Genomic DNA, 13,134 nt, shown 5'->3' on the forward strand with positions numbered 1-13,134 from the left:
TCTGTCTCTCTCTGTCTCTCCTAATTCCCAACGTCCACTCCATAGACTCCAACAACCCACCAAAAGCCATTTTCAACACAAACAAACTCTCAGTCTGCTTTCTTCGCCTCCTCGGCGGATTTCTCAATAAACCCCACAAACCCTCTTCCTCTTCCTCTTTATATTTATTTATTTCTTTGTTTGTTATTACACTCCTAAACCCACCCACCACCCACCACACACCCCAATATTCCCTCTGCATTTTCACGCACTCACATAGCATGGCTTCCATTCCATCGCAACTATCGAAACCCATTTTCTCCACCAAACCCACTTCGCAAACGACTCTCTTTTCGCTACCCACAACCCAGAGGATCAAATCTCGGCCATTCTTGGTCCGCAGCTCCGTTGCCGTTGCGCCCTCTGCGGCCGTTGGCTCAAAGGCCTCGGACAAGGTAAAGAATGTGAAGGCGCGGCAGATCGTGGACAGTAGAGGTAATCCCACGGTTGAGGTTGACCTGATCACGGAGGATGGCTCGCTCTATCGGTCGGCCGTCCCCAGCGGCGCCTCCACTGGGATCTACGAGGCCCTTGAGCTGAGAGATGGTGACAAGAGTGTTTATGGGGGTAAAGGAGTCCTCAATGCCGTTAAGAATATTAATGATTTCTTGGGCCCTAAGCTCGTCGGTGTTGATGTCAGGTAAAAGGAAAAGGCTCCTTATCATGCTCATTCTCTCATCTATTTTTGGTCAATGTTTGTTTTTCAGGTATTATGTGCGAATTTGTATAGTGTATACCGCGTCTAAAGTGCTGTTTGTTGTTGGATTTTGGATGTGGCTTTTCCGCTTGGTCTTGAGCAATATGTTGAGGCACACTGTGCTTCAGAATGTGATTGATGAACCGTCTGTCAGTTACTGGTGCTTTGTTTTTGGAGATCAGAATTGTAGTATGATTGTTCCTTGTACCACCTAGTTTTAGAACTTGAGTGATCATTAGTTTAATTCAGTGATTTTGTTCTCAGATATGAACAGGACAAGTTTTACTTCTTTCCAAAAATCTGTACATCTCTTCTTCAGTTATTTTGACTGCGCTGCTGTGTTGCTTGGAGATAATTTGACCTTGTATCTGGTGGATGTTAGATTATGGTTTTTCCTTCTTTGTATAGTTTGCAACTCATGATAAGTTTTTCACCTCTAAACCTGGTTTAATTAACTGATGTAGCATGGAATTATGTCCACATTGTTTGGAGGAACTCCCTAGTAGTGCTGCATGATAGTAGAAGATAGTGTTTTAGCCTTCCCTTGTTTCTGGAGTACAAAAGATAATGCTTTAAGCAACCGTTACAGTCATCAGAGTTTGAGATGAGAGTTAAAGAGGCTTTATGCTGGTTTTCTACGTGTATCACTGCACAAAAAGTTATGTTTAGACTGTGCGTAACACCAGTTATCCCCTCTGCAGAAAAACTTGAAGTCTATTCATGCATTCTAGCTGCTAATTGCTTTTTACTGTTAATAACCTGGTTGCCTGTTCTTCTCATTAAAGGAACCAGACTGATGTTGATGCGGTTATGCTGGAGATTGATGGGACCCCAAATAAATCAAAACTGGGAGCTAATGCTATTTTAGGAGTTTCTCTTAGTGTGTGCCGAGCTGGTGCAGGAGCAAAGGGAGTGCCGCTTTACAGGCACATACAGGAATTATCAAATACAAAAGAGCTTGTTATGCCAGTCCCAGCATTCAATGTAATCAATGGAGGTAGCCATGCCGGTAACAACCTGGCCATGCAAGAGTTTATGATATTGCCAGTAGGAGCAAGCTCATTTTCTGAGGCACTCCGCATGGGCAGTGAAGGTTAGTGAAGCAGATAGTCCCCTCTCATTGTATATCATCTGCTATATTGTGATTTATTAGTATGGCCATCTTCCTTATTACTGACTAGCATTGACGTACTGATTTCAAGAGATATAAAAAATGAAATAGTAGTTAATTATTTTAAAGACACATTACATCTATGTACAACCTATGAATATGAAATATTTTAGTTCAAACATTAAAGTTACATCCACAAGGCCAAAGCACAATGATATTTCATTTGTTATATCTTTCTGGTTGTGTAATCCAGGAATTAGATTTGGCTGATAATAGATTTCAAAGGGGAGGGAAAAGCTCAAACTAATCGGTCTTGGAATCAAGTAACTTTATATAGTGTTTCTAAATCATTTCTTAGAGCGGGCCTTTTCAAACCAACAACCTACAGGCAAACCAAATTAGAACTTTCTTTGAACCAAACATTAACTTCTCTAGTGTTTGCTATCAAAACTAAGCTATTATAGTCTTTCTGGTTGGGTAGGCCATCATCTTTCTTGCTACGATAGATGAAAGGAACTACAGTATATTACTATATTGCCATGTTACTTTAATGTTTCAATAAGAATCTTTATGTAGACATAAGTATGTAGGTTTTGATATCAATCTAAATGAACCTATCTTTAAACATGGATAACATAATAAAACTACCTACGGTTTCTGGGCAACTTACATAATGTTTCAAACGAGGAGAATATACTGTAAAATATTTTGAACATATTCTAACATTTACTTGGATGAATGACATGAAAGAGATCTCCTTTCAATTGGAATTAGCTGTCACTCCATTAATATCCTTTCTTTAACCCATGATTCACTTAAGCTTGGTCTTTATAGATAATTCAATTGGAAATCCAAAGACAAAGTGTAATTTGGATGGGATGTTGCTATAGTAGCATTGGGGAGTGGGGACAGTCTTAAGCTAAATAACAGACTATTACAAGAAGTTCTGAATCTATGAATTTCTTCGAACATTCTTTGGCATTTTACAGAAGACTTCAGCGAAGGACTTTAGTAGCTAATATCTACAACTAATGAAAGAAGAGTGACAGGCTGTACGATGCCATTAAAAACTTTATTGACCCACAAAAGAAACTTCAGGTAATTATGAATCAACACATGCTTCCAAAGAAATGTATTCTATTACATAATTCTGCCTATGTCATATTCTATAGGTTACTTTCAAAAAAGAATTATTTCTTATTAGATACAAAGGGGAAAATGGGAAGTTTCCATAAATATCAACTAGTGCATCTAACTTTTTAGTGTGGAACCAAGTTTGTTCGTGCAATTATATTAAATATTAAAATGATAAAGTTGTTACTCTAAATAAGCATCTTTAGGTAGTTCACTGATCAAGAAGCATACCTAGATTTAGAATTTTCAAACTATGGTATTTGCCGATGAGGCATTGGTCAAGAGGTAGAGGAGCACCAAGTTTGAAGCCTGTGAATCAGTTTATCAGTATGTGGGTTAGGTTCATTTTTTTGTGTTCTTATATGTTGGTTTAAGCATCCCCATGATGTTAATAGCTTTTAAATGAGGAATAACTCATACAGTAAGTGGGTTAGGTTCATTTTTTTGTGTTGTATATGTCGGTTTAAGCATCCCCATGATGTTAATAGCTTTTAAATGAGGAATAACTCATACAGTAAGATGTAGGTGAGAGACATTGCTGAATTCAGCTCTCAGTATGTGTATATGCTCATCTCATTTGGTTCAGATGCAAGTTCTGAGCTTGTATCTCTGGTTGGATACCGCGTTCTGCGAAAACACTTTCTTAGAGTTGGCACCAGTTACCGTGGCTTGTGGCAATGCCTGTTCAATGAACTATTAAGATGTTTGGATGAAAAGACTAACTTTTTGCCCAATTTGTTGCAAGCAGTTTATCATATTCTGAAAGGAATTATCAAAGCTAAATATGGACAAGATGCATGCAATGTCGGAGATGAAGGTGGATTCGCTCCAAATGTCCAGGATAACAGAGAAGGTCTAGTACTGCTGATGGATGCAATTGAAAAGGCAGGGTACACAGGCAAGGTATAATCATTGCATTTCATTGTCCTTCATACTTGAGTGTATTGTTTCTCAACTTCATGATGAAAACTACTCTTCAGATCAAAATAGGGATGGACGTTGCTGCTTCAGAGTTCTTGACTAAAGAAGGGAAGTATGATCTCAATTTCAAGAAACAACCAAATGATGGTGCTCATGTGCTGACAGCCGAAAGTCTTGGTGATCTTTACAAAGAGTTTGTGAGGGACTTCCCCATTGTATCAATTGAGGATCCGTTTGACCAAGATGATTGGAGTTCGTGGTCATCACTGCAATCCTCAGTTAGCATCCAACTCGTTGGTGATGATTTATTAGTCACTAATCCGAAAAGAATTGCAGAAGCAATTCAGAAGAAGGCCTGTAATGCTTTGCTACTGAAGGTATGTGCGACCTGCTATAGTCCAAGAGAGACTCCTTCATGCTTTTGGTGTTATTTATCTTCTTGGTCACATGCTGTGGATGATCAGGCTCTGGCCTGCTAAACATGAAATCTCATTATTGGGACCTTCCTTTGTGAAGCATAAACATGAATTTGCTACTATTACCTACACAGTTTTATCTTCTTAAAAGCTTCCTGTCTATTATGACATGGTTCCACCTGACTCCAAGCTTTGTTCGCTGAGGGTTTTAATTAAACTTTGCATGGTAACCTAGAGATGCAACGACAAGTGATGCAAATCCTCTTCCCATTTTCAATTGAGAGATTGTTGACAACTTGGAATTCTTTGTTTCTGCTTTGTGCTTATCTAACAGTCAGTATTAGCTTTATGACAGTTTTCAATTTAAACAAGAAAATGTTCTTTTACTTTGCTATTCAACCAGCATAGCTTTTAGAACAATGTTGTTGTCTTCACAAGAATTGATGTTTCACCAGAAGCATTTCCTTAAAAAAAAGTTTAGTAGGAATATAACATTTGTCTTGACAGGAAATCTTAGTCCTTGATGCCAGACACTGCCAGATAATCAACAATAGATTTTTGGATCTTCATTCTCTGAGTAGTTTCTATACCTTGTGCATGTGGCTAATAGAATGTTGGTGCTAAAAATGGATATCTCCCCCACTAATATTGCAGGTTAACCAGATTGGGACGGTCACTGAATCCATTCAAGCAGCGCTTGACTCAAAGGCTGCTGGATGGGGAGTGATGGTTAGTCACCGCAGTGGTGAGACAGAAGACAATTTCATTGCTGATTTGTCTGTCGGCTTGGCCAGTGGACAGGTTTTGGCAGCTTTCTTTTAACATTTCCGAATCTACTTTACCTAGCATCTACTTCACTATATTGTTGATTATGCAGATCAAGACAGGAGCTCCTTGCCGAAGCGAGCGGTTAGCCAAATATAATCAGGTAAAAATTTATCTCACCCTAAATACAAGGAAGACCCAACCCCAAGAACAAGAAGACCCAAAAAATTGATCACTATATAGTCTCCTTGGAATTACTCTGAATTAATCTGAATCATTCTACGTATTGTTGATTCTGAAATAGTTCAACTGACTCCATGTATTCTTGATTTGGTTGCAGCTCCTGCGTATTGAAGAAGAACTCGGAAGTGTCCGCTATGCTGGTGAAGCTTTCAGATCCCCATAGGAAAAGAGCAACCTTGACTTTTTTCATGTTGGAGGGGTAATCTCAAAACAAATGATAGTGTCTATGTATTCTAGAGTTGTTTGTATATCTAGTATGATTAGAGATTTGTTGAGCGCAAAAATTTGGCCTTGTGCACATTAGCCAATTGTTGAGGCAATCCTACTAAAAATAATGAGTCATCAGAGGAGAGGAATGATGTTTTGACTATAACTGGATTGGTTAAATTCTGTGGTTCTCTCTTCCTTTTTACTTGAAAGAAACCTTCTTATGTTGCCTCTGCGAGATTTCTGACAGTGTCATACATGAATGCGTTTACTCATAGTTTTGTTGTATTTGATATATATCCTCCATCTTTAGATGGAGTGAATGATCTGAGAACGGTCAGGAGATTGTGGTTGTTTTGGGGTATGGAGATATAAATGGTGGTTTTGGGGATGAAATGCAAGTTTTACTGGTGGTAGCATATATCAAGTATAAATAACCGGCTTTCAGATTTTTTTTCTTTGCATGTGTGATAGTGAGATTTGAACCCAATACTTCATATTTAGCTTAGACCGTATTAAATAATTGTCCTCCGAAAGAAAAAGGGCGACATTTGGATATGTTTCTGAGCTAGTTTGAACTTTACTAACTAAAGATCCACCTAAAGTTTATAGATTTGTAGAGTGCAAATGGGTCTACGAAACAAAATATGGGGTGGATGGGGAGGTAACGACTTTCAGGGCACGATTAGTGGCGAAGGGTTATTCTCAAAGACCTGGCATGAATTTTGAAAAAACCTATCTTCTAATAGCTATGGTCAAATTCATTAGGATCTTAGCTATCATAGTAGCGTATTATGTCTATGAAATACAACAAATAGATCTGAGAACGGCATTTTTTCAATAGGTTTGTTGAGGAAGAGATCTATATAGATTAACCAAAAAGTATCAATCAAATCGAAGTAAGCAAAAAGTTTGCAAACTCTAGAGGTCTATCTATAGACTCGAACAGACTCTTGGTGTTGGTTATATGTTTTGATGAAATTACAAAGAGTTATAATTTCATCAAGAAGGAGTATGATTGATTTATGTATAAAAAGGTTAGTGGAGCACGATTATGTTCTTAATATTTTACGTGGATGATATCTTACTTATTAGGGATGATGTGAAGATGTTAAGGAACACTAAAGTATGGTTATCTACTCAATTCTCTATGAAGGATATGGGTAAGCATTTGACATCTTGAGCAACAAGATCTATAGAGATAGATCTAAGAGGATGTTCGATTGACCCAATCGAATATTGACAAAATCTTGAAAAAGTTTAAGATCGAGAGTTCGAAATGAGATTTCCTTCCCATGAGACATGGAGTGAAGCTCTCCAAGAATCAGTCTTCTAAGACTCATGAGGAGATTAAGAGAATGTCTGATATTCCCTATGCCCTCGTTGTTGGCAGCATACAGTATGTTGTCTATGTACAAGACCTAATGTAGCGCATGCTTTGAGTGTCATAGTTGTTGTTAAGCGTATGTTGGTGAGCAGTACTGGAGTAGAGTCAAGACTATTCTTAAGTACTTGAGAAGAACTAAGGCTTTGTTCTTGGTGTACAATAATAGAAAATTTATACTGGAAGGGTATAATGATGCCAGATTCTAGTCGAAGTTAGATGATGACAAATCTCAATCTAATTATGTATTTAAACTCAATTGAGAAGTAGTTGCTTGGAAGAGTTCCAAGCAAGACACTGTAATTGACTGCACCACTGAGGTAAATACATATCAGCTTCAAAAGCTACTAAGGAGGTAGTTTGCATGAAAAATTATATCCAAGAGTTGGGTGTGGTACCTAACATTGCCGAGCCCATAGTTATATATTGTGACAACAATGGGACAATTGTACAAGTTAAGGAACCAAGATCTCATCACAAAGCCAAACACATCCTCAAGCACTACCATCTAATTGGAGAGATGGTAGGAAAAGGCAATGTGCTGGTAGATCGCGTTGCATCAGTAAAAAATATGGTAGACTCGTTGATCAATCTGTTACATAGATTGCCTATACTCAACATCTTAAGAAGATGGATTTAAAAAGTATAAGTGATTGACTTTAAGATCAAGTGGGAGATTATTAGTGTAAGTGATCGAAAAATTAATTAGTTAGCCTTTTTGTAACCTATTGTTAATGATCTTAATCAATGTATTGTTCAATATTATGAATATAGCTTATTCTTTGGACATCTTTTCATATTATATTATATGTTATTAATACATTCACAGACAAAGCCCACTGACCAGTTAAACCAATAAAAAGTTGGGTCGCACATTTGCTAGTGACTATAAAACTAACTTTTCAAGGTTGGTCTGAAATATTTGCAGTCCAGAACCCTCAAGAATGGGATTGAGGAGCTCTATAGAGACTTGCACTCAGTGATGCACTCATGTGATGAGTGTTGCTTTTCATCGATGACAGATGTATGATGTTTATGCATTTTAGTGGGTGCGTGATGAGTTGTCAAGTTCAATGAATTGACTTGCAGGAGTTGTCATATGCAAGCTTATGTGGCAGATCAGTATGAATAAAACTTCTTAGCTGTGATAGTACAAAATTAGCCCTCTAATGTAAGAAACCATAGTACCACCTTTATGTATGGGGATGTGTATCTTGATCCTGACTTACGTAATTGTAGTATTACATGGTTGCCAAAAGCCTTTAGGTTGGTGTGTTCCAAAAAAAAGGATACATAGTCCATCTGAGATGAGGCGATCTCTTATGTCTTATGGACAGTGTTAATCTCTAGAAATCCGTAATCATAGTTGTTGATAAATAGGAAAGTAGTTTTCCATGTTGATCAATAAGAAACATAGTCAAAAGTGGGTACATAATTATCAAAGTCAAATATGAGAATCGATTTAGTCATATCTTAGAATTTGATCAGGAGATAGCTTGATAGGAGGACCATATTCGTGTGGTATGCACAATTGAAGGTTTTCACCTATTCTCCAATGTCATAGACCGTTGCTAGACGACTATCTATGGTAATGGGTACTCTTAAGTTATGAGTTAATCAAGGTGATTAATTGAATGTGATTCAATTAATCTAAGACAATTTAGTTGTCAAATTAAATTGTATATAAGATACAAACTCAAATCCAGCTGAAGGTGGACCTATAAGAGTAACACACAAAACACTAATGATATTTAAAAATTAATTAATTTTGGATGGGAGCTCATTATCGAATTGATTCTGGAAGATATATATATATATATATATATAGAGAGAGAGAGAGAGAGAGAGAGAGAGATGATTAATTGTAAGGAGTTTAACTTAATCATTTGAATAATTAGATTATTCAATTGAGGTTCTATATGGTAGGAAACCAAAAGTGTTAATTAATTGGACTAATTATATTTTTGAGTTTTGGAATTAATTAATTCAACTAATTAATCTTTTTGTCCAAGAATTAAATAAAGATTTGATGTGGTCTTGAAATTAATTGATTGGATTAATTAATTATTAATCCAAAATCAAAATGTGTTTAATTCAAATTGTGGTCAGACCTACAGGGATCCTCAAGGGACCACAATGACCTACCATGCATTAAAGTCCTTGATTAGAGGTTTGGAGTAGAAGCTCACCTACCATTGACTTGAAGCAACCACTACATTTACATATGAAAGGTATTGAAGCCTTGGTTTGTCTACATATTTTGCTCTCTCATCTCTTTTATATCTCTTCTTCCTCAAAAAGTTTATCTCTTCCATCTTTCCTAAGAGTTCGAAATTCATTCAAAACTTTTTTAAGAAATCTAGAACAGTTTTTACTACATAGAACTATTACTCTCTTGAGTTCCTAGCAAAGCTCAAAGAGACACAAGTTGGTATTTTATATGGACTTGCTAGAGTGAGCATTGGTTCGCTCTTATGTCTACAACGCAAAAAATCATTGTTAGAGGAGAGTTTTTTTAAGACACTCCACTACTTTCAAAGAGTTATATTTTACTCTTTGACTTGCATCAACTAGTTGGTGTGTGAATACTCGAACACCTGATTGAGGTGGAATATAATCTTGTTTAATGTTTATTTATCGTTTTCATTACTCATTTAATGTCCCAAACTTGTAGAAGTTCCTTCATATATAACTTCAATAGGATAGCATACGAGTATTCTTCCCACAATCATTTTCTAGAAACAAATATGTCAAAACAATTACATATGCTTGTTGATTTGGTCATGCTAACACCTTTGTTTTCCATGTTGATTTTGCTCGAGAAATTGTTCAACGTAATAACTGTATTTCTACAAACACATTGGTAAATCAAGTTCAATCTCCATTAGAGGCCCGTTGGTCGAAATCCACGATGGAGTGCCCAAGTGAATAAAGAGGCGTTACAAGGCCCATTAGTGTGATAATAAATTAAAATGCTTGTAATAGTATAATTTAGATCTGAATTGACCATAGATATAGTTTAGGCTCAGTAGATGGCATAGAATGGGCTTGTGATTATCCAACAGGAGTGTGCTAGGCTTTTATATTTGCGTGTGGTGCATTTATTTATTTATAAATGCTTTATTAAATACCTGATATTCACATGCAAAATACTTAGCGTGATGTGGTCTCGATCAAAAACTAAAACAAACTTTCACTTAGTTTATCCAAGTCAAATATTACACCAATTAATGGATATATATCAAATAGGTTTTTAATAATCTAAGCTTTTCATCTATAGCAATGTAGTTAGGAAGCTACTTCCGTCAATCGTGCTCTCACGAGTCGTAGCACGTATGGAGTGGAAGAAAGTTGTGCTATTATTATGAACAAAGGAATGTGCTCCTGTTTCCCGATTTCACGAGTCCAGGGGGGCAATAATTGAGGTATGATTTGGTTGAGGCTCGACCTAACGCCTAAAATGATTCACTTGGAGTCTTTTGGATCATGTAAAGAGGCAAAGCAAATATCTTGGGGATCTCATCCAATGAGAATGGTATGGATTGCCTCCCACAAGGTTTTTTCAATGTGAATCTTAAAAGCAAGTCACGAGGAATTGCATTTGTGGACCACAAGCCCACTAGGAATGGTTTTTCAAAACCCCACTTGAGAGTTGTAGGCTTTTGAATAAATAGTGAAAAAGATTAATGACTGAAAAACGAAATCTTAGTTTGAATACGATATTACAATAATTTACTGAAAGTTTTCTATTTGATTGTAAATGGCTAAAAATCCACCAACTACAGTTCCTGAGGCAAACAAATTTTATGAACCAATTATGATGATGGTTGAAAAATCTGAGGATTGTCCTTGATTTTGAGAATCAAACCTATATTCTCGATGAGGTTCTTTCTTAGACCTTCCCGGAGGGACAAAACCTGAAGAACGTAGGATGTTCGATAAATGGCATGATAACAACCACAAGGTCTGTAGCCTTATACTAGCATCCATGACAAATGAGATCCAGAAGTTGGACGATGTCGGCTCGATAATGCTTGTATAAAACAAGTTTATGCGGTTCTGGATAGGCATATTAGATATGCAGCCAAGATAACTGAAGAGTTGTTTATATAAGAGCACATGGTAAGACACTATCCCTTGTGGAAGGAGAGGTTGATTTAGAAAAAGAGACGTACATAGATATGATCTTTTAGTCTCTTCATCCCTTCTTTGATCCGTATATAGTTAACTATAACTTGAATGGACTTGAAAAAGAACTTCATAAGTTGATAAATATGTTGATCTAATATGAGGCAACGATTGAAATATCTACACCATTAGCGTTGGTGAGAGAGGCTTCGACCTCAATAGAGAAAGGCAAAGGTGTTGGACGCGGAAAGAGGAAGAACGCGAAGACAGAATCAACCACTACTAGCACTTCGACTGCTCCTATTACACTAATAGGCGGGGTATAAAGAAAGAGAAAGATGGTTCGCTAGTCAGAGATTCCAAACAATGTTTGCATTTACAGTCGGCAAAAAAGGGCTTTGGAAGAGGAAGTGGCCTAAACTCCTCTCCAACCCAGGTATATTTGATTTGAGTATTTACATTATTGCTATTCTATCTCTTTGGTATTGGATACTAATTGTTCATATCTGTGACAGTTTGCAGGTGATGATAGGAGTAGAAAACGAAGCAAACAGTCTTAAAACTTAGCTATACCAGCTAGAGGACTTGTTAGGCTTAGTTCATAGTGATCATGTTATGATAGAGTTGATAAGAATTCTGTAACCTAGCATGATCAAACTATATTTTTCTTTATTGTTGGACAATTTAGAATACATGTTTTGATCAATAAATTTTGTTGATTTGACAAATAGTGGTTATTCTTATATGCTAGGATGTATACATAATTTAACATTATCCCTAATTAGATTATAAATATTCACACAACATGATTAAAAATTGATAGTTGAGATATACTTACAGATCTGACATGCAAAGCTAGGTTATATTTCTCTAGTTAGAATAAGGAGACTAGTATATTTTTCTCATTGATAATATTTTAGTTCTCCTAGAGATGACCAGAGTACCAGAGATACTTGAGAGACAGAGTTTCTGCGTTTGACTGATCGATCAGATTACAATCCAAAAAAAGACATAAGGAGAAAACAATGTGGAACATCAGTTTGAAGCAATAGTTTGGGGCCGTAACATTCGACATGGAATTTAAACTAGGTTTGAAACTTCATATGACTGCAATATTCATTTTTACAAGGTCGTGTGGGGTATAACTCAATCAAGAACGAGCTTCAGGGTTAGTGAAGCTTAATTGTGTTCCTAGTGTTTTAGGTGTATAATGTCTTACTCATTTAGAACGAAGTTAAGATGTTAGGAAACACGAATGTTGTTCACGCAATTCTCCATAAAGAAATTAAATTTTTATTAAGAGGAATAAGCTATCCAAGACTCAATCATGGTAGACCAATGAGGAGCTTAGATGCTTGACTGAAAGGAAGTAGATCGGCCCAAGAACGCGGCAGAAGTGTGGTGGAATCGAAAATAAAAGCAAATAATGGCAAATCAAGAGGTGTACCTTTGAAGGTTCCCGAACTTATGATTTATAAACGCGGAAATTAAATAAATGAACCAAATCTATGTTTGGCTACTTAGAAAACGAGATTTCAATATTTAAAAGAAAATATTACCATTGTCGTTTTCTTTAGTCGGATGCACATTGATTCCAATCTCCATTGTCCGTCAACACAAGGCCTTAACGTAGAAGTCCTCTAGAGGCGTCCACACCAAATCGAAATCACAAAATTCATTCTCGTGCTAGTAAGAATTGAATTCGGGAATAGGGATCAAAAATCGCTCTATTAAAATATATTATAAATAAGAATAAAATATATAGACGAAGACATCAAATTATTAAAAAACAAAGAAGAAAGAAACAAAAGAAAATCAATTTATCAGTTAATTTAAATTTAAAAAATTGAATAAATTAATTATCTTATCAATTAAAATATATGCTTCACAACAAAAAATTGGAACAACAGGGTCATTATCCATCATTTATTAATGTGAAAAGCCTTGTTTTTTTTTTATATTAGTATAAAAATAGATATGAATATGAATATTGAATATAACCGATTTATTAACCCCCTCCTCCTTTACCGCCCGCGAGTGCACTTCACTTTCCGTCAGCTTTTGATCAAAGGGGATTTTGCATAGAATT

The 13,134-nt window shown here is 36.3% G+C and overlaps 1 protein-coding gene across 1 annotated transcript; it reads left to right on the forward strand.

Annotated features, from left to right (window-relative positions):
* Window positions 1-5,773, forward strand: ENO1 (enolase 1). The gene is made up of 7 exons (XM_011074667.3): window positions 1-679; window positions 1,522-1,829; window positions 3,730-3,884; window positions 3,962-4,279; window positions 4,973-5,119; window positions 5,196-5,246; window positions 5,424-5,773. Exons 1-7 carry the CDS (start codon window positions 261-263, stop codon window positions 5,487-5,489), a joined length of 1,464 nt encoding a protein of 487 aa, XP_011072969.1. The 5' UTR covers window positions 1-260; the 3' UTR covers window positions 5,490-5,773.
* The last annotated feature ends 7,361 nt before the right edge of the window (window positions 5,774-13,134 follow it).

This window comes from Sesamum indicum, linkage group LG3, assembly GCF_026168435.1.
Source record: "Sesamum indicum cultivar Baizhima isolate 11 linkage group LG3, ASM2616843v1, whole genome shotgun sequence".
NCBI lineage: Eukaryota > Viridiplantae > Streptophyta > Magnoliopsida > Lamiales > Pedaliaceae > Sesamum > Sesamum indicum.

What these genes read in the sequence shown, in the direction of transcription:
- ENO1 (XM_011074667.3), top strand. Translation starts at nt 261, where the DNA reads ATGGCTTCCATTCCATCGCAACTATCGAAACCCATTTTCTCCACCAAA. An exon ending in GTAATGCTTTGCTACTGAAG is followed by an intron (nt 4,280 to 4,972) that starts GTATGTGCGACC and finishes CTAATATTGCAG; the next exon opens with GTTAACCAGATTGGGACGGT. An exon ending in GGTTAGCCAAATATAATCAG is followed by an intron (nt 5,247 to 5,423) that starts GTAAAAATTTAT and finishes ATTTGGTTGCAG; the next exon opens with CTCCTGCGTATTGAAGAAGA.